The 27,927-nt window shown below is 39.4% G+C and overlaps 2 protein-coding genes across 5 annotated transcripts in view; one reads left to right on the top strand and one right to left on the bottom strand.

The window, feature by feature from the left end:
* USP50 (ubiquitin specific peptidase 50) overlaps nt 1-7,201 on the top strand; it is a 47,154-nt gene extending 39,953 nt beyond the window's left edge. Inside the window, exon 7 of the mRNA XM_025390108.1 lies at nt 6,923-7,201. Within this exon, the coding sequence (XP_025245893.1) occupies nt 6,923-7,108 (186 nt within the window). The 3' untranslated portion in view covers nt 7,109-7,201. The remainder of the gene's footprint in view (nt 1-6,922) is intronic.
* Nucleotides 6,685-27,927, bottom strand: part of USP8 (ubiquitin specific peptidase 8) — a 78,666-nt gene continuing 57,423 nt past the window's right edge. For 3 of the 4 annotated variants that reach the window (XM_025390105.1, XM_025390104.1, XM_025390106.1), the window contains 10 exons: nt 26,091-26,675; nt 23,228-23,314; nt 17,423-17,503; nt 16,814-17,076; nt 14,128-14,340; nt 13,366-13,576; nt 11,682-11,918; nt 10,538-10,680; nt 9,029-9,161; nt 6,685-8,860 (listed from right to left, as the gene is read on the bottom strand). In XM_025390105.1, coding sequence (XP_025245890.1) covers nt 8,675-8,860; nt 9,029-9,161; nt 10,538-10,680; nt 11,682-11,918; nt 13,366-13,576; nt 14,128-14,340; nt 16,814-17,076; nt 17,423-17,503; nt 23,228-23,314; nt 26,091-26,675 — 2,139 coding nt within the window. In that variant the 3' untranslated portion in view covers nt 6,685-8,674. The remainder of the gene's footprint in view (nt 8,861-9,028; nt 9,162-10,537; nt 10,681-11,681; nt 11,919-13,365; nt 13,577-14,127; nt 14,341-16,813; nt 17,077-17,422; nt 17,504-23,227; nt 23,315-26,090; nt 26,676-27,927) is intronic. The other variant, XM_025390107.1, reaches the window with a different exon arrangement.

The following is a 27,927-nucleotide window of genomic DNA, read 5'->3' as shown; positions in this document are numbered from 1 at the left end:
AGCCCGGGGGGTTGGGGACCTCTGCTGTGTTGTTTCCCCTGTTGTTCTTGCTGCTACTAAATTGATAAAGCTTTCTTTATTTTCCCTCTACAACTTTGGAAGTTACACATTTTGATTCTTTAGTAATTATGCTAAAAACTACAGCTTCCATACTTAAAGCCTAAAGTTAATTAGATCCTTATACTCAGCTCCCAAACAAATGGAAGGCTCTTAGAACACTGTGATTCTGATCACTGAACTATTGTTTTCCGCATTTTTTGTTTTTGTTTTTGAGACAGGGTCTCGCTCTGTTGCCCAGACTGGAGTGCACTAGGGGAATCAATCATAGCTCACTACAGTTTTGAACTCTGGGCTTAAGGGATCCTCCTGTGTCTGCCTGTCAAGTAGCTGGGACTACAGGCATGCCACTGTGCATGGCTAACTTTTTTATTTTTTTTAGAGACCAGGTCTCACTATGTTGCCCAGGCTGGTTTCAAACTCCTGGGCTCAAACAATCCTCCTGCCTTGGCCTCCCAAAGTGCTGGGATTACAGGCGTGAGCCACCATGCCCAGCCAGTTTTTACTCATTTTTTAATATGCCTCTAAAGCAGACATTATTTATCATGGTTTTCTACAGTTCATATTGGGTTATATTTGCCCGGATCTTCATCAGTCTTTTTTGTTAATCACTGTCTATTATGTATCGCTTCTTCCTTCTTTATTCAATTTTTAAAATTCATGTGGCACATATTTCAGTAGGCTTTTCAGTGAGGGTCTATTATCCTAAAGTCTCTCAGTCTTTGAAAAGTCTTTAGTTCACTTTCCTTCTTGGATGATAACTAGAAATCAAATTCTAGAATGACAGTTATTTTTCTTTATTATTTTGAAGCTACTGTATTGTCTCTGATTTCTATGGCTGGTATGGAGAACTTCTACCAGCAGATTAGATTCTTGTGGGCAAACTTTCTGGTTACTTTAAAGCTTTTTCTCTTTATCTCTGTTGTTCTGCAGTATTATTTTTATTTATCCCTGGCTCACTGCATTTCCTAAATGTGAAGATTCATGTCTCATTAATCATTTTCAGCCATTATCACTTTTAATATTGCCTTGCTCCTCTACTCTTGATTCTCTCCTCCTAGAACTTCTACGGGACATATGCTGGATATTCTCATTCAATTTTTCATGCCTCTTAACCCGTATTTTCCATCACTACTCCATTCTTGCTAATTTACCCAACTTCAATTTATAGTTTATTCATTCTCTAATTCTCTGTCCTAATATCTTCATTAAGTTAATTTCCAGTACAGTTGTACCTTGGTATCTGCAGGGAGGTGGTTCCAGGATCCCTTTGACTACCAAAATCCACAGATGCTCAAGGGCCCTATATAAAATGGTGTCTTTTATGGTGTTTTTTGAGACAAGGTCTCATTGTTGCCAGGCTGGAGAGCAGTGGCTCAGTCACGGCTTACTGTAGCCTCGACCTTCTGGGCTCAGGGAATTCTCCCACCTCAACCTACCAAGTAGCTGGGACTATAGGCACGTGCCACTATGCCTGGTGAATTTTTGTATTTTGTGTAGACAGGATTTTGCCATGTTGCCCAGGCTGGTCTAGAACTCCTGGGCTCAAGCAGTCTGCCCACCTCCATCCCCCCAAAGTGTTGGGATTACAGATGTGAGCCACCATGCCAGGCCTGGAGTAGTATTTGCATGTAACCTATGCACATCCTCCTATATACTTTAAATCATCTCTGGATTACTTATAATATCTAATACAATATAAATACTATGTAAATACTTGTTACACTGTATTTTAAAATTTGTATCATTTTTATTGTTGTATTGTTTTTTCAAATCTTTCCCATCACATTAGTTGATTCTGAAGATGCAGAGCCCATAAATATGGATGGCCAGCTATGTTGTACTTCCCATTTCTGAAAATTCTATTTAGTTTCCAAAGTTTGTTTCCTTCTTCTAAATATATTTAATTTTAAATATACTTTATTTGTAGCCTCTGCTTAATAATTCTATTATCTAAAGTCTTTGGGGGTTTAATCTTTTTCTTTTTTTTAAATTATACTTTAAAGTTCTAGGGTGCATGTGCACAACGTGCAGGTTTGTTACATATGTATACATGTGCCATGTTGGTGTGCTGCACCCATTAACTCGTCATTTACATTAGGTATATCTCCTAATGCTACCCCTCCCCGCTCCCCACAATAGGACCCAGTGTGTGATGTTCCCCTTCCTATGTTCCAAGTGATCTCATGGTTCAATTCCCACCTATGAGTGAGAACATGTGGTGTTTGGTTTTCTGTTCTTGCCATAGTTTGCTGAGAATGATGGTTTCCAGCTGCATCCATGTCCCTACAAAGGACACAAACTCATCCTTTTTTTATGGCTGCATAGTATTCCATGGTATATATGTGCCACATTTTCTTAATCCAGTCTGTCACTGATGGACATTTGGGTTGATTCTAAGTCTTTGCTATTGTAAATAGTGCCGCAATAAACATACGTGTGCATGTGTCTTTATAGCAGCATGCCTTATAATCCTTTGGGTATATCCCCAGTAATGGGATGGCTGGGTCAAATGGTATTTCTAGTTCTAGATCCTTGAGGAATCGCCACACTGTTTTCCACAATGGTTGAACTAGTTTACAGTCCCACCAACAGTGTAAAAGTGTTCCGATTTCTCCATATCCTCTCCAGCACCTGTTGTTTCCTGATTTTTTAATGATTGCCATTCTAACTGGTATGAGATGGTATCTCATTGTGGTTTTGATTTGCATTTCTCTGATGGCGAGTGATGATGAGCATTTTTTCATGTGTCTGTTGGCTGTATGAATGTCTTCTTTTGAGAAGTGTCTTTTCATATCCTTTGCCCACTTTTTGATGGGGTTGTTTTTTTCTTGTAAATTTGTTTGAGTTCTTTATAGGTTCTGGATATTAGCCCTTTGTCCGATGAGTAGATTGCAAAAATTTTCTCCCATTTTGTAGGTTGCCTGTTCACTCTGATGGTAGTTTCTTTTGCTGTGCCAGAAGCTCTTTAGTTTAATTAGATCCCATTTATCAATTTTGGCTTCTGTTGCCGTTGCTTTTGGTGTTTTAGACATGAAGTCCTTGCCCATGCCTATGTCCTGAATGGTATTGCCTAGGTTTTCTTCTAGGGTTTTTATGGTATTAGGTCTAACATTTAAGTCTCTAATCCATCTTGAATTAATTTTTGTATAAGGAGTAAGGAAAGGATCCAGTTTCAGCTTTCTACTTATGGCCAGCCAATTTTCCCAGCACCATTTATTAAATGGGGGTTTAATCTTATTGCCTTCGGACTCATGATAAATTGTCTCCTTGCATGTTCTGTTATTTTGAATTGTCATCCCAACTTCATTGGGGTTTCATATGTGGATATCCTGTTCAGTCTGAGTTAACATGCAACAATCCAGAAATTCTGTTTCCTTCTGGCAATTGCCCTAGAAATACTTTTCATATTAAGTTCACAGGATTCTCAGACCACACAAGTAGTATAAATCTGAATCCCAAACTGGTGAGAAGGTGGGTCCACGGTGACAAATTCCCAGGAATGACTTTTATTCTCTGTACCATGAGTCCAAGCTAACACAAGTACTAGAGGGTGGATTTTTGTTTTAATCCTTTCATGGAGGGTGAATGTCTTTAAAGGTCCTGGCTTTGTATGGGGATCTCAATCCAACTTCTCACCTTGTAGGGGGCCTAAGACTTTACCTCTAGTGTCCTTGCGTGACCTTTAAAACCCAAGCATACTGGTTACAGAGACCAGGGACTGTCTTTACGCTCAGGCAGTCACAAAGCATAAACCACACACCATACTGTTGTTAAATTTCCTCTTTAGGGCTCCGCCCAGGCTGGAGTGCAATGGCACCATCTCAGCTCACTGCAACCTCCATCTCCCAGGTTCAAGCGATTCTCCTGCCTCAGCCTCCCAAACAGCTGGGATTAGTCACGTGCCACCATGCCCAGCTAATTTTTATATTTTTAGAAGAGATGGGTTTTCACCATGTAGGCCAGGCTAGTCTCAAACTCCTGACCTCAAGTGATCCACCTGCCTCAGCCTCCCAAAGTGCTGGGATTACAGGCGTGAGCCACCATGCCCGGTAGAACCTTGATCTTTTAAATGTGAATTTTGGATATTTCTATTACCTGTAAGGAGAGAGGTGGAGAAGATGAAGGTAGAAGGGAATACTGAATAAATAACTCCTGTGTACTAGCTCTCAATACATGGGATGTTTGATAACAGATCTACAAAACAAGTCATGTTAATAGATGAGAAATTAAAGCTCAGAAAGGTTAAATAATTTCACTAAGGTCACCATGTACTATTACACCCGAATTCACAGTTGAAATTAACTAGATAAATCCATTTTCATTCTGGACATGGTGGTGTATTCCTGTAGTCCCAACTATTTGGGGGGCTGAGGCAAGAGGATTGCTTGTGCCTAGGAATTCATGTACAGCCTGGGCAACATAGAAACTGTTTCTAAAAATAAATAGGCTGGGTGCAGTGGCTCATGCCTGTAATCCCAGCACTTTGGGAAGTGGAGGCAGGTGGATCACTTGAGGTCAGGAGTTCAAGACCAGCCTGGCAAACATGGCAAAACCCCGTCTCTACTAAAAAAACGAAAAATTAGCTGGGTGTGGTGGTGCATGCCTACAGTCCCAGTTACTTGGGAGGCTGGGGCAGGAGAATAGCTTGAACCCAGGAAGCAGAGGTTGTGGTGAGCTGAGATCATGTCACTGCACTCCAGTCTGGGCAACAGAGTGAGACTCCATCTTAAAAATAAATAACTTTGGGAGGCTGAGGTGGGAGGATCACGAGGTCAGGAGATCGAGACCATCCTGGATAACACGGTGAAACCCCATCTCTATTAAAAATACAAAAAATTAGCCGGGCATGGTGGCATGCACGTGTAGTCCCAGATACTCGGAAGGCTGAGGCAGGAAAATTGCTTGAACCTGGGAGGCAGAGGTTACAGTGAGCTGAGATCGCGCCACTGCACTCCAGCCTGGGTGAGAGAGATAGACTCCATCTCAAAAAATAAATAAAGTTAACAAATAATCAATTTTCTTCCCTCTACACCAGAGGTCGGCAAACTTATTCTGTTAAAGGCCAAACAGTAAATAGTTTAGGCCTCATAAGCCATATGGTATTGGCTGCAACTATTCAGTTTTACTGTTGTATCATTAAAGCAGCCACTGAAAAGTGTAAACAAATGAGCATGACTGTGTTCCCGTAAAACTTTAAGGACATTGATATTTGAATGTCATATAATTTTCACATGTAACAACACTATTATTACTTGGATCTTTTCCCCAACTATATAAAAATATAAAACCCATTGCTAATGCATGGGTCTTGCAAAAACAGCCTGGAGTCGACCCATGGGCCGTGGTTTGCTGACCCCTATCATACACTGTGACACCTCCTTGGAAGTACACCCCTCTAATGCCTTTGTTCCAAACAATACTGGGTTGGGAAAGACATGGAAAAAGGAACATGAGACACATTATTTTTTGTGCTCTATAGGTGATTGAGGGGTTGCTGCTACATAGCTCCCTCAATTTGTGCTGTAGCAACATGTAGTTAAGATCCTTATTCTAACACTGAATGTCTCTTTTGTGGCTTATCCTAACATTAAAATTGTAAGTTCATTTAAGTAAGATTTTTTTTTTTTTTTTTTTGAGACGGAGTCTTGCTCTGTTGTGCAGGCTGGAGTGCAGTGGCCGGATCTCAGCTCACTGTAAGCTCCGCCTCCCGGGTTTACGCCATTCTCCTGCCTCAGCCTCCCGAGTAGCTGGGACTACAGGCGCCCGCCACCTCGCCCGGCTAGTTTTTTTGTACTTTTTAGTAGAGAGGGGGTTTCACCGTGTTAGGCAGGAGGGTCTCGATCTCCTGACCTCGTGATCCGCCCGTCTCGGCCTCCCAAAGTGCTGGGATTACAGGCTTGAGCCACCGCGCCCGGCCTTTTTTTTTTTTTTAAAGACAGGGTCTCTGTCACCCAGGCTGGGGTGCAGTGGTACAACCACGGCTCATTGCAGCCTCGACCTCCCAGCCTCGAGATCCTCCCACCCCAACCTCTCCAGTAGCTGGGACTACAAGTGTGCACCACTATGCCTAGCTCATCTTTTTTTCTTTTTTCTTTTTGTTTTTTGAGACGGAGTCTTGCTCTGTTGCCCAGGCTGGAGTGCAGTGGCCGGATCTCAGCTCACTGCAAGCTCCGCCTCCCGGGTTTACGCCATTCTCCTGCCTCAGCCTCCCGAGTAGCTGGGACTACAGGTGTCTGCTACCTCACCCGGCTAGTTTTTTGTATTTTTTTTTTAGTAGAGATGGGGTTTCACCGTGTTAGCCAGGATGGTCTCGATCTCCTGACCTCGTGATCTGCCCATCTTGGACTCCCAAAGTGCTGGGATTACAGGCTTGAGCCACAGTGCCCAGCCTTTTTTTTTTTTTTTAAAGATTTGGGGGGGGGGGGGTCTCACTATGTTGCCCTGGCTGGTCTTGAACTCCTGGACTTAAGCAATCCGCCTGCCTCAGCCTCCCAGAGTGTTGGGATTACAGATGTGAGCCACTGTGCCCGGCCTGAATTATCTTATTGTAAAATTTCCTTTAATGCTTAATAGTTGATGTTTAGTAAGTGCTAACTAAATATTCACTGATAAACATTAATCAGATGCTGCCAAATATTGTCTTTATTCACAGATGATAATCAATGGGCACAATATATAAGCAGTTACAATGAAATGAGAAGCAATATAGCAGTCGGGCTATATGCATGATTTAACGACAAAATTATCACTTTTAATTTAGTATAAGGGACAATTTAAAAAGCCTTTCTTGGCCCTATCATTTCTGTTCCAGTAGTTAGTGTTTGTATGTGAATACTAAGTTTGACATTCCTTTCTCCCATAGAACCACTTTGGTGATCTGGATGGTGGCCACTACACTGCTTTCTGCAAGAATTCATTCACCCAGGCCTGGTATAGCTTTGATGACACACGAGTCAGTGAGATTCCAGATACTTCCGTTCAAAATGCTACGGCATATCTCCTGTTCTATAGCTGCCAGCCCTTTTCCATACCAATACAAAAGCATTAAGAGCCAGGAAAATGGTGTTTCCTGAACACTGCAAAACAAGCAATCAGCATCTGGTGGTAGAATTTTGCTTGGTCATTAAACTCGTAGAACTTACTTGCATTACTAACATTTTTATGCCTTGTGGGCATGTTATACAACCTTTTATCTTAAGATAAGTCTGTCAACCAGAAGATGGGTCCTGGGTCACTTAAAAAGGCAGTGTGAATATAATACATGCTAATGGATGGAGGCCTTCAAAACACTGCAGATTATATAGCGAGTTCAGGTTTCAAAATTTGGCGTTTATCAGAAAATATCTCTTAATTATATATATTCAACAAATTATTTCCCAAAGATACTCATGAAGCTAAACAAAAATAATTTTTGTTCAAATGGCTCTGTGAGTTTAAGAATATGATTTGAATATATCTGATACAATAATTTAGCCAAGAAGTAGTCTCTTACACTAACTGAAAAACATGAAAAGTTGTCAGCTTCACAATTTGAACCCGATCCTTTCATCTTCTCCTTGAGAGCCTGCTAATGGTGGTATCTTTCTGAAGCACTTTTAGAATCTTATTTTTGTATGGAGTGTTTTACTGACTACATAGGTAGCAACTGAGTCCCTCGGTTAAATAAGTTATAAGCTCCTTTAATCCTCTTAATAAATACATCACTCTGTAAAGATGTCATTTACAATGCAGTTCACTTTGCAATCATGCCTGACTCCCAGCATTTTTTACTTTAATATTTAGAATGAATATTCTCAATATATGAGAATACTAGTCTTGAAAGTATGACTCTGGGTGTTATTATATAGCACGTGTGTATATAAAATCTATGGTTTTACTGTCCCATATTTGATAATACAATATTAAAGACAGAACACCCACAGGGTTGTAAGTTATTTTTCTCATTAAGATTTTAATGTAGCTGTAAATGAAATTCTCATTTTAAAAAAATTAAAGTTTCCATTTTATTTTTTTAGAATAAAGATTTAGTGCACAAATACAGCCCAAAGCCAACAGAAAAATCGCTTTGCCCTGTCATTTCCCTAAGAAAGCACTGAAGTTACTCAAAATAGGCTGAAAGAAAAAAAGCAATCCTCTGAGTTCTAGGTTTCACAAAAGGACGTGTTAAACTATGTACATCGATTTGATGTGCAAGTATGCAATAAATATGTACACATACATTCCTATCTGCTTTACATCATTGTAGAGTATTCATAGTATATCAAGATGGGATTTAGAAATGTGAAAAGGCCATAACAGTGAAAAGGAAAAAAAAAGATACAATGGTTTTTAGACCAGTAGAATAATAATGCTTAGCTAGTTAATTATTTTAACTTTGGAGCAGACTAAAAAAGTTGTTTTGAAATAAATGGTACCTGTAAGTGATGCTTACTGCAATACTTGTTAAATGTTATTTGTCAGCACTGACCGGAATTATATAGTGCTAGTAACACAGCTCCCACTGTCCTAGAATTCCTCTAATCGGTCAGCTATAGCTACCATTATCTTGATAAGCATTTCAAGAGTTGTGTTGCTGAGCCTTTTAAAAGATAACTAGTTTATAACCTATGTCTCCTTATGTGGCTACATCAGTTACTCGTGGTCCCAGTGAAGTATAAAAGAGGATGTAAGCCGCTGAAGATTTCACAGAGGAAACGGAGATATCAGAAACTTCATGATCATCAAACTTAAACCACCGTTGTCTTGCTGCATTTTTACAATAGGCTGTGTAGTGGCCTCCATCCAGTCCGCCGTAGTGATTCTGTGCCAAACAAGATAGAAAAATCAATTCAATTTCAATTGTTTAAAATATGCCAATTGTTTCAAAGCTTTATGTTATTCTTACTCTTCCATGAGGCAGGAAACCACTTGAAACTTTTTTTTTAACTTGCTTTGAAACAAAAAGTCTTCAGTTCAAAGAGATACTTACTGAAACAGAAAACAAATTATATTTCTTCAAATTGTTCTTTGGACCAATAACATACTGTGACAAGTCAAGGTTTTCTAACGGGAAGTCCACAGATGTCTGTAATTTTTGTTTCCACCTGCCATCGTAGGAAAAACTGCAGAACAAAACATTACAATTACACTGACAGAGGAAGACACCGGGATGAATCCTCATTCATTAACATCCAGGTTTTTAGCCAGCACCATAAAATCCATTTCAAATACAAAGACTTGGAATTTTAGTAGTAGAGGAACCTGTTAAAGACATTTGGTTTCATTTCCATTTTATAAACAAGAAAACTGAGGCACATGGATATTTAATGATGTGCCTAAGGTCAAACAGCAAGAATGGTAGAGGTAGGACTACACTCTGGTCCAGTTTCAACTGCTACATGAGTCTTCTACGAAGGTAAGACCCACATGTTTATAATGCTGATCACCACAAAAGAAAGAATGAGAGCTGCTCTTGAGTGAAGCTTGTACTTCAGAGGAAACTAGAGCCAGGAATTGACAGTAGGGAGACTACTGACTAAAATAATGCCATTCAATCCATTATTCTGGCATATTCTGCTCCTTTAAACATTAAAACAATGATATCTTAGTTGGTGTAATATGGTTATTTCAGAATTTTCTAACTTTTCAACATTAAAAATTTTAACAAATGTGTAATCACTAATAGCATGTTTATACTTCCACAATCCTCAAATAGGACAATGGAAAAAACTTTACACAAGAGAAATCTGAACATGTAAATGTTGAAATTAACATAAGGAACTAAGAATCTCAATACAAGATAACACATTTTTAACAGAAATGCTTTTTTTGACAAAAATTACAGTTCTCAATAAAAAAGTGCAACTTCCTTTAAAAAGCTTTTCAAAAAATCAACTCAAAGTTCTTGAGTTACATAGATTATGTGAAGACCAAAGAATCAGCAAAAGATCTGGTTTGTGTTTTAGAACGCTTGTCATTATTCCTTCTATTATAGGATTCGACCTGTTCCATCAACTGGAAAAATCTGGACAAAATTATCTCTGCACTTAATGGTATCATTAACATATTTTATTGTTAAAATACTTTAAAATTATAAATTTCATTTAACACATAACTAAGTCTGTTGTGCTTTAGTCTGCTGTTTGAATGTTACATTTCATGTGCTAATTTGCATCTGAATTATACGGTAACATTTTTATACATTTTCACTTGATGCTTTGTAATTTAAAATTATATTTGAAATGCAATATTTTATTTTATAGCAACTGAGTCATAAGGAATTACATGAAATGGTGGTACTGTCATTTTGCTCTGGTACTGACAACACTGAGGTGAACTAACAGTCTCATTTCTGCTTTATTTTCCTAGATCTACTGTAACCAGATAATTGTCCTTTGTTATGTACCCATGGCAGGTAGTACAACAAGTATAAATTACACAGGACTTAAAATTCCTTCATTTAATTTCACTGAACAGGAAGAAAAACTTTCCCCTTTACCGTTTCAGATGCACTAAAAGTACAGGTGGTAACTTCCAGATTTCTATCTTTTTTAGAGAATCTCGTCGAGCTCTGCAATGACTGCAGTAAAATCTGTTGTTATCTGTGAGTTTTTCTTCTTTGGAAAATAATCTAAGGCAATCCTGGCAGAAAAAAACAAGTAGCAGATCAGATACCCGTTAATTCGTTTCTTCAATACTGTCAGAAAGCACCTATTTAGTCAGTCAGTCTGCAGGCACCAGTGATTCAACACCAATCTACACAAAAGAGTTCCTGCCTTCCCAAAGCTTGTGATCTAGTGAGGAGCATAGACAAGTGAACAATGACAGCATGGAGTGTGGTGAGTGCTACCTACAGTGTGTTGTGATAGGACCCAGGAAAGCCCCTAACCTGGTCCATCAGGGAAAACCTGTTGGAAGAAATGACATTCTGGAGGTACTTTAAAACTAAAGGTATCAACAAGCTTTTAGATAAGAAACATTGTTGATACATGGAAAACAGGATATTTATTTGATATCCCCATGTAAAGCAAATGCTTACCAAAAGTATGCCTAAGTTAGTCAACAGACAACTCTCCAAATTAACTTTTAAAACTTTTTAAAAACATTAACAATCCTGAAAGAATATTTAATAAAGGCATCTTTAAAAAAGAAATTTCTAATTCTTTCTAATCTACATAGGCCTAATTATAAAACAGAATTTATGTTGAGTTTTGCCAATAACATTTTTTTTTTGTTTTAAGACAGAGTCTCGCTGTGTTGCCCAGGCTGGAGTGCAGTGGTGCGATCCTGGCTCACTGCAAGCTCCACCTCCCAGGTTCATGCCATTCTCCTGCCTCAGCCTCCCAAGTAGCTGGGACTACAGGCGCCCACCACCACGCCTGACTAATTTTTTGTATTTTTAGTAGAGACGGGGTTTCACCATGTTAGCCAGGATGATCTTGATCTCCTGACCTCGTGATCCGCCCGCCTTGGCCTCCCAAAGTGCTGGGATTACAGGCGTGAGCAACTGCGCCCAGCCGAGTTTTACTGATAAAATGTTTATAAGGGTAAAGACCAGAAATAAATTGAATAATATACATCTCTATATCCATAAAAACAGCATTTTTATCCAATACATCATTTTCTCTCTATCTTAAACTTACCTGTAATGTACATTTACTTGTGGATGCTAGCGGCAGAGACAAATACATGAAGGCCTCAAATGTCCTAGACTTTTTGTGACAGGTGAGGCACTGTACTGTAGATTTGAATTGACCCTGAAAAAGTGCAACAATAATAGACTCATTGAGCTGCTTGTGTTTCTGCCAGGCATGTTCTGCAGCTTTAAAGTCATCAAGATGTTCATTATTTTCTTCTTTATATCTCTTCCGATTATCAGCCTGGAAATAAGATTATTTAAGCTCTATATTAATATCTCAAAGACAACATTTAAATAGAAATTGAAAGAATAAAAGTAAATACAAACACTTTGCAGATTTAGAAACACCTGTAGTTCTCATAAAGGAGTTCTGATCTTATTGAGTGTGGCAAAAAATAATTCTAGCCAAGAATACCGAAAAAACCCACTTTATCAGAAGAATGTGACTTGTTGAAATTTCCCAAATTTTTATTTAAAAAGCTGGAAAGGGCCAGATGTGGTGGTTCACGCCTATAATCCCAGCATTCTGGGAGGCCAAGGCAGGAGGACTGCTTGGGGCCAGGAGTTTGAGACCAGCTTGTGCAACACAGTGAGACCCCCATCTCTACTAAAAAAAAAGAAAGAAAAAGCTAAAAAGTTTGGTTTTGAGAAAAGATATCTCATATATAGCTGGGAACTAGGGCTACAACTGGACGGATATAATTTTGTTGCCTTAGCCTCATTTTATATATATATATATATATACACACACACACACACACACACAGATATTTTTGTGTAGGTGTATATATCTGTTCAGTGGTTAAGAATGGTGACCCCAAAAGTATGTGAGATAAAAAGTGCTAAAAAGAAGTTGTAGTACAGAAATGGAGGGTGGTCACTGATGTATACATACATGCCTTTTTAACTAGTAACATGAGTCATTTGGTTACATGGATTCTTTTTTTTGAGAAACAGTCTCACTCTGTCACCCAGGCTGGAGTGCAGTGGTCACTGCAATCTCGGCTCACTGCAACTTCCGCCTCCCAGGTTCAAGCGATTCTCCTGCTTCAGCCTCCTGAGTAGAATACAGGCGCATGCCACCACGCCCAGCCAATTTTTGTATTTTTAGTAGAGATGAGGTTTTGCCATGTTGGCCAGGCTGGTCTCAAACTCCTGACCTCAGGTGATCCACCAGCCTTGGCCTCCCAAAGTGCTGGGATTACAGGCATAAGCCACTGTGCCCAGTCGAGTAATTCTTATTTTAGAAGGATGTATAAGAATAAAGACATGTGCCACTTTCAGCAAGGGACTAGGAAAAAGAAAAGAGTAAGGATATGTACAATAACATATACATATTATATATGTGAAATTATATAAATATACAGTAAAAATGCTGAAACTCATCTTTTATAAGATCATTTATGATTTTACTTTCACATACATGTGGGTCACAAACTCCAATAACTATTGTAACATTTGCAAATTTCTCAGCAATACTGCTTGCTAACTAGTAAATGCCAGCTGTACATGATTCAAACACTGCACTTACCAGTGTTTCATAATTCTCTCCCACAGCCACTGTTTGAATGAACAAGCGCTGGGCTATCACCAACTAGAATTTTAAATTGCTATGAAAATAATAAAAATACAGCGCTACTGAGCAACCCTAAAGAGTCTCTGCAACTTAGAAAAATCAAATTTCTTACTTTATTTAGATCTTCATGGAGACCATCCATTAGGAACAGAAGCAATTCTTGTGAATCTTGCTGACTGTATCCTGCAAACTGGTCATTGATCTTCCCAATGGTGATTTTAAAGTCTTTTGGACTGATATATCTATACTGTCCTGTCCACAGGGCTTTCATGATTATACCAAATTCTTCTGCCACTTCACCTTTATGCCCCAACAAATTTGACCTGTGCAAATAAAAGTTACAAAAAACAATAGGAAGTTTAAAAGTTCAGCAAGGTACAGTGGATTCTTGATGTCAACATGAAATTATTCACATACTGTAGCCCTACACCAAAAGCTTGCTTATTCACAGGTTTACCACCAGATTCACTTCAAAGATCCCAAAATTCAGGTGTTGCCAATGTGACAGGATGAAGAGATGGGGCCTTTACAGAGGTGCTAAGGCCATGAGGGCTCCCCTCCCTGGAGAATAGGATTAGGTGCCGTTATTAAGGGGCTTGACAGGAGGAGGTTGTCCTCTTGCCCTTCCACCTTCTACCATGTGAGGATGCAGCAAAAAAGCTCACAAGATACCGGCACCTAGATGATGGCCTTCCCAGTCAAGAACTAAGAGAAAATAAATTTCCATACTTTACAAATTACCTAGTCTCAGGTATTTTGTTATAGCAGCAGAAAACTAATGGACTAAGACAGTAAATATAGTTAGATCATCCTTTTAGCATTATAAAGCATCATTATTTAGGATTACAATGCAAAAAGTATGACATTTATTTACCTGTTAATATCATCCTGATAACAGTTTCGGTTGAAATAATCAGCCAAATGTGGAGCATTACATAGGCACTGCAATATTGAGTTCATATAACAAGTATTTCCTAAGTTACGAAGTCCAGTAAGAGCTGGTCCAGAACCTCCAAAAACAGGATTGAGGTTCCGAATCTGAGAAGCAGAAAGCCTTGAGATCTCAGCTTTAGGATAACATGTTGGCCTGAGGAAGAAAAAAAGGATACAAGATGTCTTAAAATGCTGAGTATATGAAATTGGGGTTCTATACTATAAATGGCGGCCAACTGTAGCACCTGTACCACAGGCATTTTGTAAACAGTTGATATGTTAACTCATAAGATGCTGGGCCTTCCAAGACATTTGATATTTAGGTTAACATTAGTCATATGACTAAGGTCTCTCCATGAAACACATCCTTTAACCTCTGAATGTGGATCATGGTTCTTAGAGACACCATGAGATAGATTATCTCGCTTCTCATGAACTAGGAGCTCTAGTAGAGAAGGCTCTTTTCAACTCCTTTAAATGATCCTTGGAAGTTTGGCATTATCAAATGTTTGAACTCACCCAGAATGCCAAACAAGGAAAAATTAAAAAACAACAACAAAAAAACGTGGCCACGTGCGGTGGCTCACGCTTGTAATCCCAGCACTTTGGGAGGCCGAGGTGAGCAGATCACCTGAGGTTGGGAGTTCGAGACCACCCTGACCAACATGGAGAAACCCCATCTCTGCTAAAAATACACAATTAGCCGGGTGTTGTGGCACATGCCTGTAATCCCAGCTACTCGGGAGCCTGAGGCAGGAGAATGGCTTGAACCTGGGAGGCGGAGCTTGCGGTGAGCTGGAGATGTGCCATTGCACTCCAGCCTAGGCAACAAGAGTGAAACTCTGTCTCAAAAAATAAATAAATAAAAAAATACCGTGGAGTAGATATCAAGGGAAGCAGAGGTTATTTGGGTACTATTACTTAAATTTTAGAGTGTTGACTATCCACGGATGGCTAGTCAAAAAATACAGTTCCAGCTGGGCGTGACGGCTCACGTCTATAATCCCACCACTTTTGGGAGGCCGAGGAGGGCAGATCACCTGAGGTCAGGAGTTTGAGACCAGCCTGGCCAACATGGTGAAACCCTATCTCTACTAAAAATACAAAAAGTAGCTGGGCATGGTGGTGGATGCCTGTAGTCCCAGCTACTCAGAAGGCTGAGGCAGGAGAATCGCTTGAGGTGGCAGAGGTTGCAGTGAACTGAGATCAAGCCACTGTACTTGAGCCTGGGTGACAGGGTGAGATTCCGTCTCAAAAAAAAAAAAAAAAAAAAAGAAAAAAAAAAATTCCTTAGTTGCACTAATCACGTTTCAAAGTAGCCACAAACCATAGTGGACAGTACAGACACAGAACATTTCTATCACCACGGAAAGATCTGCTGGACAGTGCTGGGGCAGAGAATGCCTTCTAGACTTCTGTAATATGGTGTTTTTTATTTATATGTGGAACTACTAGAACTGCTGAAGCATAAAGAAAATCTTAACTGATAGGTCTTTTTTCTTTTTTAATCAATCCTTAATGTTCTTCCACCCCTAAAAGTATACTGAGGACAGATTAAACTATATTTCAATCAGCTCTTCTTTACATGCACTCAGGTGCATGTATTCATGTGTGCTTTTTCTGTTCAATATACATAAATACATGAACAGCAAATGATAGTCCTTAAAACACTATCAAATTAACACACTTTACTAAGAATGATGATTCAAGAAGAAATTAAATCTCACTAGTTATTATAATGAACCCTAAAATCTGTAACAAGATTAACAGAATTTTTAAAAGCTTCTTCGAATACCTAGCAGGGTAAGTTCTCAGGAGGAAAAAATTTCAACTTTCTTAGGATGTGTTACTAACGAGGCTTAAAAGACAGCCTAATTAAAATTCCTTAGCAAATACAAATGTACAATAAGTGGGGGAAAAAAACCCATTTATTTATACTTCCACCTATTTCCCGCCTCCTCCAAGAAAGTAAAGATTAGAAGTGGTACACACACTTTAAAATCATCTCCTCATAGCCCTATCAGTCATAAGCTAAGAGGATTCCAAAAGGGACGAAGCCAGAAGTATAGCTAAATAAAACACTATTTTGGGAAACTTAACCTACTGGTCACTATTTGTAAACAGAATAGCAAAAATACAATGAAGGAAAAAGGAACAGAATAAGGATTAGAGGCTGATATACTAAAGTGCTTGTTATTTTAATACTGTAGGAAAACTTCACTCACATTACTGGCTAAGGGAAAAAAAAGTTGGGAACTTGAGTGCTGCAACAAGGCAAGCTCAATAATCCTGAAAATTATGGTCCTCAAAGGGAGATTCAGGGACCACAGGAGGTCTATGAAAAATGTGAAGGTACTCTGGCATAAGGCTGTAAAACATAACAATGATTTTATATCTACATTAACACTTAAAATAATCCTCTCTGGTATGATATTAAGTGAGCACTTGGGAGAAAAACCAACAACATTTTCTCTATTCATTTGTTTTATTCTGTGGTAAATAATAATGGCTGGTATAGCCATCCACAGAAATTTCCAACTCCCTGACACTAACATGCTGATAGATTCAGAGTAGAAATTCTGAAATACAGCACATTATTTTAGTTCTAGGAGTTAAGATAAACGTACTTGTTTTCTCGATTAACCGTTGGAGTTACTGTTGGCTTCCTCTTCTCTTCCTCCTGAATAGCCTGGGTTATATCTGGGGAGGAGTAGGAGCGCTTCAGTTTGGAAGGTTCCCTATCCCGCTCAGCAGGAATCTGTGGCTTGGCTTTATGAGTTGGAGGGGTGGAAGGAGGTGCAGATGAAGGAGCCATTTCCGGTGGGTACATATGAACAGTGTTGGTGGGTGAATGATAATAACGAAAGGTTCCAGTGATTGGGTCAAGAAACTTAGATGGAAAAGAAAAAACAGAAACAGGTCAAAAAACAAAAATAAGCATTATATAAACAAATTACTCCAAAGTATTCTGCTAAATTTACTTCTGGATTAAAATAATTTGAATAAAATGGTGATAAACTTCAAAATAAATTAAGGTTTTAAAGTAATATACCATTTCTAAATGATAAATGCCAGAATGCTCATATATTGTAGCCAGCATCTCAGGTTGGGTATTGAGAAATCTCATAATGGAGAAATGGAATTGACTCTGCATTACAGAAGATGTAAAACAAACAAATTTTAAAAACATTTTTTAGGAACACAGTGGCTACTTCATTGCTAATTCTGACTTTTACCTTGGCCCAGCCTGAAGGCAGTCCTGGTACGATCCTTCCCATTTCTTCACTTCGTGCTCTTGTCAAAGGTTCTCGTTGAGCCTAATTTAAAAAAAAAAAAAAAATCGTTTTTTTCAATTAAATTTTGTCATATAAAAACTTAAGCCACTTGTACCGAAGAATCAAAAAACCTTGCCTTGGCTGCCCTTCATATTTTAAAAGACAGATTCAGAGATGAAAAAAATTTATCTTTTTCTCAAAGTCCAAACATGACTATACCAAGGTGTAGAGGAGTATGTCTAAGCCTGTAATGATAGCAGGTGGCGAGGTGGAGGTAGATGGCCTTCTGTGGTAGTTCACGGGGAGGAAGACAGTAGATCCAAGCAAATAAGAAAGGTTACTTTTTTTTTTTTAATTTTGCATTTCAAGGTAGTTTAGTCAAATTTTTTTTTTTAGTTTTCCACAGTAAACGATTACATAAAATATAAACCTAATGTATTCTTCAGGACTGAGTGTGCCCTTTCTCTGTATGCTAAGAGGTGTAAGTAGAGAATAGATGATATAGCATCCTAGCAAATGAATATTCACAAGAAAGGCTACAAAATTTCATTATCATGGCTTATTCTAAATCTACCTAAAGTCATCTTGCTCTGCTAACATTTCTTCTATATTCATTCATTCCACAAAATACTGATGAAATGTTATATAAGTAAAAACAAACCAATATATTGAGGCATCAACCTCAATATAATTGAATATGATACTTCCACTTCCTTTAAAAAATTATTAATAGTAAACAAAAACACCTGATGAACCACCCATTTCTATTTTTATATTCTTCATGTCTTAAAATATATACATTCTAGGCCAGACAGGGTGGCTCATACCTGGAATCCAGCACTTTGGGAGGCCAAGGCAGGAGGATCTCTTGAGCCCAGGAGTTTTGAGATCAGCCTGGGCAACATAGAGAGAACCCATCCCTACAAAAAAATTTTTAAAAATTACCCAGGTTTGGCCAGGCACAGTGGCTCACGCCTGTAATCCCAGCACTTTGGGAGGCCGAGGCAGGTGGATCACCTGAGGTCAGAAGTTTGAGACCAGCTTGGCCAACAAGAGAGTAGAAACCCCATCTCTACTAAAAAAAAAAAACACAAAAATTAGCCAGGCATGGTGGTATGTACCTGTAATTCCAGATACTCAGGAGACTGAGGCAGGAGAATTGCTTGAACATGGGACGCGGAGGTTGCAATGAGCCGAGTGTGCCACTACACTCCCGCCTGGGTGGCAGAGCAAGACTCCGTCACCAAAAAAAAAAAAAAAAAAAAAAAGCCAGGCTTAGTGGCACGCACCTGTGGTCCTAGCTACTCAGGAAGCCAAGGTGGGAGGCTCGCTTGAGCCCAAGCGGTCAAAGCTTGAGCCCAGGTGGTTAGGTGAGCTATGATCATGCTACTATACTACTGCCTGTGACAAATTCTGTTGAATACAAACATGTAATAAATAGAATCTGTGTGCTGGAAAAAAATTCTGTCAAAACGAAGGCAAACAGCACAACTAAATATCCACATACAAAAAGATGGATTTAGATCCTTACCACATTGTATATAAAAATTAACTTGAAATGGATCATAGATCTAAGGACTAAAACTAAAACCTTAAGAAGAAAACAGGAGAAAATCTTCATTACTTTATGACTTTGGGTCAGACAAAATGTTCCTTTGATACAATACCAAGAGTACGATTCACGTGAGAAAAATACGACAGAATGGACTTCCACAAACTTTTGTGCTTCAAGAAACTCCATCAAGAAAATGAAAAGATAAACCACATATTGGGAGAAAATGTTTGCAAATATCATTTATTTAAAAAATTTTTAGAGATGGGGTTTCACTACATTGCCAAGGCTGTTCTGGAACCCTTGGCATAAATGATTCTCTTACCTCACTCTCGCAAGTAGCTGGGTCTGCAGGTGTGTGCCACCACACCTAGGCTTATACTGATTATGACCTTATGGATTTCAAAAACACTGCCATCAAGCATTTAGCACAGTCCTAGAGACATAGCGGTTGCTCAGCAAATACAGTAAGTTTTAGCAGTGAGTAAATCTTGAGAAGGTTGAGCCTTCTTAATACCTGAGAATTACTTTAAAATGTTATTTAATCAATACTTAGTTGTCTGTGGCATTTTACACAGAATGAGTGTACAGTGGATTATACAGTATGAGATTTAAGACAGCCAGAAGATACACTGAGTACCCTTGCTTCCTGAAGGGCAGAGATGGGGCAAGATGGTGGGTGGCCAACAAAGACAACTTTTGCTTTCCTTTCAATGTTGCCAAAGATCTGGGCTGTAGCTGGTGTGAAGCCCTGCTTAAAATGTCAGGACCAGTGGGAGTAACTGCAAACCTCAATTTTCACTTTCTATTTGTTAGTCTTCACTTTGTGCAAAAGGAACAGGAGAAGGCGTGTATGTGTGTGTGTGTGTGTGTGTGTGTGTGTGTGTGTCTTCATTTTCTCTTATTGTTTTGTTTTTGTTTTTTTTTTTTTTTTTGAGACGGAGTCTCGCTCTGTCGCCCAGGCTGGAGTGCCGTGGCCGGATCTCAGCTCACTGCAAGCTCCGCCTCCCAGGTTCACGCCATTCTCCCGCCTCAGCCTCCCGAGTAGCTGGGACTACGGGCGCCCGCCACTTCGCCCGGCTAGTTTTTTGCATTTTTTAGTGGAGACGGGGTTTCACCGTGTTAGCCAGGATGGTCTCGATCTCCTGACCTCGTGATCCACCTGTCTCGGCCTCCCAAAGTGCTGGGATTACAGGCTTGAGCCACCGCGCCCGGCCCATTTTCTCTTATTGTTAACTCATTTTGACTAAGGCTTAAGTTCTTAATCTTTGTCAGGCTTACACATCTTAGGAAATTTTATTTTTGGTTCTTAGAAGAATTTTAATAAAATGTGGTTTTTTTTTGTTTTATTTTTTATTTTTTCATAGGTTATTGGGGTACAGGTGATACTTGGTTACATTAGTAAGTTCTTTTTAATTTTTTTTCCACAGGGAGTCTCACTCTGTCACCCAGGCTGGAGTGCAATGGCCTCATCTTGGCTCACTGCAACCTCTGCCTCCTGGGTTCAAGCAGTTCTCCTGCCTTAGCCTCCCAAGTAGCTGGGACTACAGGCGCCCGCCACCACACTCGGCCACTTTTTGTTGAGACAGGGTTTCATCATATTGGCCAGGCTGGTCTCAAACTCCTGACCTCAAATGATCCTCCCGCCTCGGCCTCCCAAAGTGTTGGGATTACTGGCATGAGCCACCGTGCCCAGCCATTAGTAAGCTCTTTAGTGGTGATCTGTGAGATTTCAGTGTACCCATCACCTGAGCAGTATACAATGTACCCTATTTGTAGTCTTTTATCCCTTGCCCCCAAGTCCCCAAAGTCCATTGTATCATTCTTACATAACATGTTTTTAATGGGTTATGTGTTATATTTAGTTAATCTTAGATCTAAACAAATAAATTCTATAAATTATTTGACTTCTGTAGTTCATGAACATTTTTTTTTTGTATATCAATATGTTTGTTGTTGCTGTGGCCCTTTAACTATTGCAGTCAAAAATAAGAAAATTGTGAATTCAGTCAGTCATTCTAGTCTTAATATATTTTATGTCATTTTTCCCCCTTTTGTTTGAGATAGGCTCTCACCCTTGTTGCCCTGGTTGGAATGCAGTAGCATGATCACGGCTCACTGTATCCTTGACCTCCCCAGGATCAGGTGATCCTCCCACCTCAGCCTCTCAACTAGCTGGGACTACAGGCAGGCGCCACCAAACCTGGCTACTTTTTTATATTTTTTTCTAGAGACAGGGTTTTGCCATGTTGCCCAGGCCGGTCTTGAACTCCTGGGGCTCAAGCGATCACCTGCCTCAGCCCCTCAAAGCGCTGGAATTACAGGCATGAGCAACCATACCCTCACCCCCCTCCTTTTTTTCCCCTTTCTGTGGAGAAAAGGGGTCTTGCTATGTTGCCAAGGCTGGTCTCAGATTTTTTTAATGGCAAAATACAGCAGAATGACTTAACAAAAATTTAACATGTTAAATTCACACGGATTTAGATCGGATATGGAGTCGGTCCTCTGTATTCATCGGTTCTGCATCTGTGAATTCAACCATCCACAGATTCAAAATACTTGAAAAAAATAATTCTGGGTGTACTGAACATGTGCAGGCTTTTATTATTCCCTAAAAAATACAGTATAACATCTATTTTCATAGCATTTACACCGTGTTAGGTATGTAATCTAGAGATGATTTAAAGTATATAGGAGGATGTGTATAGATGATATGCACACACTACACCACTTTATGTAGGGGACTCGAGCATCCTCAGATTTTGGTATGAGGGAGGTCATGGAACCAGTCATCTACAGATACCAAGGGAAGACTGTATATATATCCCAGAGAAGACAGATCTATGGAGACAGAGAGTAGACTCAGGGTTGCCTGGGCTTTAGGGTAGACTAAATTGGGCATAGGGTCTCTTTGGTGTGATGGCAATGTTCTAAAATTGGATTGTATTAATGGTTTCACAACACTAAATTACTAAAAAAAAAAAAAAAAAAAAAAAAAAAAAAAAATCACTGAACTGCATGTTAAAAATGGGTGAATTTTATGGTATGCAAATTGTATCTCAAGATCTGAAGGAAAAACAAAGTCAAAGATGTCTTCTTCTCTTTTTTTTTTTTTTTTTTGGATGGAGTCTCGCTCTGTCGCCAGCCTGCAGTGGCACGATCTTGGCTCACTGCAAGCTCCACCTCCCTGGTTCATCCATTCTCCTGCCTCAGCCTCCCAAGTAACTGGGACTACAGGCACCCGCCACCAAGCCTGGTTACTTTTTTTTTTTTGTATTTTTAGTAGAGATGGGGTTTCACCCTGTTAGCCAAGATGGTCTCAATCTCCTGACCTCGTGATCTGCCCGCCTCAGCCTCCCATAGTGCTAAGATTACGAGTGTGAGCCACCGTGCCCAGCAAAGATGTCTTATACAAAGCCTATGTGTTTTAAAAATTGTGATGAAATACACATAACATTTACCATCTTAACCATTTTAAGGTGCACTGGTTAGTGACATTAAGTATATTGCTGTGCCAACAATCTCTAGAACTCTTTTCATCTTGTAAAACTGAAACTCTGTACCTACTGAACAATAACTCCCCATTTCCTCTTTCTCTGGCTCTGACAACCACCATTCTACTTTCTGTCTCTATAAATTTGCCTACTTTACAAACCTCACAGAAATGGAATCACTCAGTATTTATCCTGCAACTGGGCTTATTTCACTTAGCAAATGACCTCAAGATTCATCCATGCTGTAGCGTGTCAGAATTTCCTTCCTTTTTAAGGCTGAATAATATTCTGTTATATGTACATATCCCATTTGTTTATGCATTCACCTGCTGATGGACATCTGGGTTGCTTCCATTTTTCAGCTATTATGAATAATACTCTAAGAACATGGGTGTACAAATACTTCTTGTTTGCAATTCTTTTGGGTATATGCCCTGAAGTAGAATTGCTGGATCATATGGTAAGGGCTAAACATTTTTCACTTTCATAAAATAAATAGAATATGCTGTCAAACTTTAAACAGGAAGACAAACTCTATTTCCTTTAGCATATAAATGGAGTGATCGTGTAAAAACAAGCAAAACACCAGCTACCAAAGATGGCAACGATCCCCTTACACTGTGGAGCTCATGATAAAAGATGACAGTGTGGTATGATAATCACATAGTTACAATCCACGTTTGGTTTTTTTCCAGTGTTTTCCTGCAATGAACTACTTACTTTATTTCTTTCGGTATCGTCTGTATCCTCTCTAAAAGTTCCTGTCCTTAGAATTCCACTTTCTGGTTGTCCTTTAATCTTAAATGGCTGTAAAATTATTAAAATTACAGAAGTGAAAGAAAACTTTAACTCTCCTTCCAACATAAAGCTACTAGTTAACACAACCGAATCTATGAGACTGAAAATGTAAAAGGAGAAAAAAAGGCCTCTGAAAATTTTATTATATTTTACTGTCACAGTCAAAATACTTAAAAAACTAAAGAACTCTGATGAATCAGTGAAAAAAAAAAAAGATGAAAATCAAAGTGGATTGTGAAGCACTGGTTCACACTACATGGCCAAGTATAAAATGCTGATCATTAATGTATATTCCCCAAGACCTAATTTGAACATTATCTTTTTTTTTTTTTTTGAGATGGAGTCTCGCTCTGTCGCCCACGCTGGAGTGCAGTGGCACGAACTTGGCTCACTGCAAGCTCCGCCTCCCGGGTTCACGCCAGTCTCCTGCCTCAGCCTTCCGACTAGCTGGGACTACAGGCGCCCGCCACCAGAACCGGCTAATTTTTTGTATTTTTAGTAGAGACGGGGTTTCACCGTGTTAGCCAGGATGGTCTTGATCTCCTGACCTCGTGATCCACCTGCCTCGGCCTCCCAAAGTGCTGGGATTACAGGCGTGAGCCACCGCGCCCAGCTGAACATTATCTTTTACTTAAATATTATTATGATTTTGGTTACCTTGAAAGGAGTTGTGCTTCAAAAAATTTAAAGTATTCAAGAGAATGGAGAAATTAAGATACAGACCAATAGTCAAAAATGCAAAAATCTGTATTCATATCTTCTTATAACACCATACTTTTTTTTTTTTTTTTTTTTTTTTTTTGAGGCCGAGTCTCACTCTGTCACCCAGGTGGGAGTGCAGTGGCACAATCTCAGCTCACTGCAACCTCTGCCTCATGGGTTCAAGCGATTCTCCTGCCTCAGCCTCCCGAGTAGCTGGGACTACAGCGCACGCCACCACACCTGGCTAATTTTTTGTATTTTTAGTAGAGACAGGGTTTTACCGTGTTAGCCAGGATCATCTTGATCTCCTGACCTTGTGATCCACTGGTCTAGGCCTCCCAAAGTGCTGGGATTATAGGCGTGGGCCAACACGCCCAACCCATAGATTCTTTTTAAAAACTCATTTTAGTTTTATATCTTATTTTAAAATAACTCTACTAAAAACTTTAAAATTAGTGATAATTTTAACAAAATTTATTCTAGAATAAATTACATATTTCTCCTACTTTTAAAAGGAGCACACAAGGAATGCAATCTTAGATGTGTAGGAATATTTGGCACCTATATACTAAATGACTCCACAAATACGAATGATTTAAGTTCTAAAGACTGCATGCCTCTAGCATAGCAAGATGGAAAGGAAGTGGCTTTGGAATCTCACTGTCTATGTGATGATCTTAAGCAAATATTTAACCTCTAAACTTCAGTTTCACTTGTAAATTAAATACCTTATAGGATTATCATTAGGAGTAAATAAGATAATGCAGTGAAAATACCTGGCATATACTAGCTACCCAATGAATAATACTTAAATTGTATCTTGGAGCTCACATGTTTTGCTCCTCCTGTGAATAAAGTTAGAGCGTTTTAGTACATGGGCTTCATATCCCTAATTTGGGGTGTTTAGAAGGTTTTTGCATGGAAGCTATCTTTTTTAATAGCAGAGGTTACCAGATAAGTGTTCCCTGGATAAGAGCGGCTTGACTATGAATTAATTTTGGTAACATGCCTGAATGGTGTTTGAGAAGTATAGAAGTTAACATTCTGTAAAGATGGTATCCTGCCTTCCATTAGAAGTCATTTTCGCACTGCTAAAAATGTTTTTTCCATTTACATATATGTAAAAAGGATTGTAACTGTTCTTGGTATTATAAATACATACTTGGTGTTCAAAAGGAAAAGGCATTGTTAATGACATAATGAAGAAAAAAAGAAAAGCATGGCATTATTAGAGACTGAAAAAGAATAACAAAAAATGTCCCCTAAAATTACGGCTATCAATTTTGGGTGTGTAGCCAAGGGCAAAATTAATTGGGTTATTTGCCAATATTATTTGAATAGATAAAGCAAGAAAAAAAATGACACTGATGTGACCAAAAAATCATTATATGCAAAGATAAATGTTGGGCCATTTAGATGTCACTGATTTTGGATATATTCTAAACAGATACAAATTTTATCATACAAATATTGGCATCTCGTTCCCCCATACTGAGAAGATTATATTTCACTCTAGTCTTTCCATGATCATACATCAAACATAAAAATGAAGAATGTAACTATTTATCTCAATTATTTGAAATATCGCCGGGCATGGTGGCTCACGCCTCTAATCCCAGCACTTTGGGAGGCCGAGGCAGGTGGATCACGAGGTCAGGAGATCGAGACCATCCTGGCTAACATGGTGAAACTCCGTCTCTACTAAAAATACGAAAAATTAGCCAGGCATGCTGGCATGCGCCTGTAGTCCCAGCTACTCCGGAGGCTGAGGCAGGAAAATGGCGTGAACCCGGGAGGCGGAGCTTGCAGTGAGCTGAGATTGTGCCACTGTACTCCAGCCTGGGTGACAGAGCGAGACTCCGTCTCAAAAAAAAAAAAAAAGAAATATATTGCATTTTATAGATGTAATATACAAAAAGCAATTTCATTCCCAACCAATCATTTCATAAATGTACGGCATTGGCCTCAAAGGAGAATAGGTGAGCAAATGTGGATAGATCAGTACTTTCTATCACCCCTGAAAAGACTATTTGAAATGCCTGCCCTTTTCACTTTGTTGGCAATATGTACTGTTTCTGCTTACCTTGCCTGAACCCGAATCCCCTGTCGCAGATGTATGGGGCACATCTCCTGTTGACTTTTTCTGTACTTCTGGGGTTGGACACCTTTTCCCCCTGTCTTCTACAGATTTCTTGGCATCAGAAGTTTCATGTTCACTTTTACTTTGTCTTTTTACTCCTGTTATTTCTTTGCCCCTCTTTGCTGAGGTTTCTTTATCTTCTTTCTTGGCCTGTTCACTTTCTTTCTTCTCCATTTCTTCTTTTGCTTTTTGTTGCTTCTCTGTAATTTCATTTTCTTCAGCTTCTTGTTTCTTTTTGGCTTTTTGTTCTTGTTCTTCCCTCCTCAGTTTCTCTTTCTGTTCCTCTTGCTGCCTTTCCCGAAGTTCTTTTTCTTGTTTGTTTTTCTCCATTAGAAGAGCAGTTTCTGCATGAATACGAGCCTTTTCTTCATCTGTTAACATGAGAGTTGGAGAGAAAACTACTGGCTTGGTGGAACGATCAGGAATAACTTTTCCATTCTGGGGAGATTGTTGCTCATGGTTTGTACTTTCAGATTTTGTTCTATGCTCTTCAGGCAATTTGACTGCTGGTTTTTTAGTACGATCAATCTAGAGCAACAAAGAGCAAAACATTTTTGTCAAAAATCAGGAAATAACCTCAGTTCTTGGGATCAAGTTGTGATAAAAAGAAGTGTCACTTTGTGGAGACAACATCTATCAGGCCATCTACTTGTTAATTACTCAGTGTCAAGATTTCTCATAAAACAGAACTTGAATGGGAGATATCCAAACATCACTGGAACTTACATCCTCTTGATCAACTTTCAATTCTTCCTGAGTGTTTTGTATACAAAAGAGTTAAAAATGTCTTTATTTAAAAACATAAAACCTAGACCTGGGCATACCTAGACTTAAGTTCCACTTCCAGGTATCCAAATGCCTACCCAATATTTCCATTTGAGTGTCACTGCATATATCTCAAACCTCATATAGCCAAAATGGATTCACGAATTCCCCCACCCCCGCAAACATGGTCCTAATCTCATGGATGTAACCACTCTCCCAATAGTTGCACAAATCAAAAACCTGAGTCCCATGATATGTTCTTCCCATATCCTTCTACACGCTGATAATTTTCCTCCTATATCTGTCCCTCCATCTCTTCTACCACAGGCCAAGACCATGCCAACCTCCTCTCTCACCAGGACTACAGCATAGTTTTGTTTTTTTTTTTTTTCTTTTTTTTTTTTTGAGACGGAGTCTCGCTCTGTGGCCTAGGCTGGAGTGCAGTGGCCATATCTCAGCTCACTGCAAGCTCTGCCTCCCAGGTTCACGCCGTTCTCCTGCCTCAGCCTCCCGAGTAGCTGGGACTACAGGCGCCCGCCACCTCGCCCGGCTAGTTTTTTGTATTTTTTTAGTAGAGACGGGGTTTCACCTTGTTAGCCAGGATGGTCTTGATCTCCTGACCTCGTGATCCACCCGTTTCGGCCTCCCAAAGTGCTGGGATTACAGGCTTGAGCCACCGCGCCCGGCCTATAGTTTTCAACTAGTTGCCCATCTCTTCTCTTGTCCCCGCTCCCCAATCTGTTTCTCCACATTATAGCCAGAGTACTCACTTTAAAACAAATTTGATTTGCTACCCACTATGCCCTCAGTACACCTAAAATCTTTACCACAGCCTGTAAGGCCCTGTGTGATCTTACATCTGCCTACCTCTCCAGTCATATGGTTGTGTATACTGGCTATACTTGCCTTAAAAAAAAATTATTCAAAGATGCCATCCTCCTTCCCAATTTAGGTCTATCAGCTGTTCATCTAGATAATGCCCACATTAGGTCTTGGCTTACACTCTCCCTCTGAA

The sequence above is a fragment of the Theropithecus gelada genome, chromosome 7a (genome assembly GCF_003255815.1).
Source record: "Theropithecus gelada isolate Dixy chromosome 7a, Tgel_1.0, whole genome shotgun sequence".
In the NCBI taxonomy this organism is placed as follows: Eukaryota; Metazoa; Chordata; class Mammalia; order Primates; family Cercopithecidae; genus Theropithecus; species Theropithecus gelada.
This window is presented reverse-complemented; position numbering and strand designations above follow the sequence as displayed.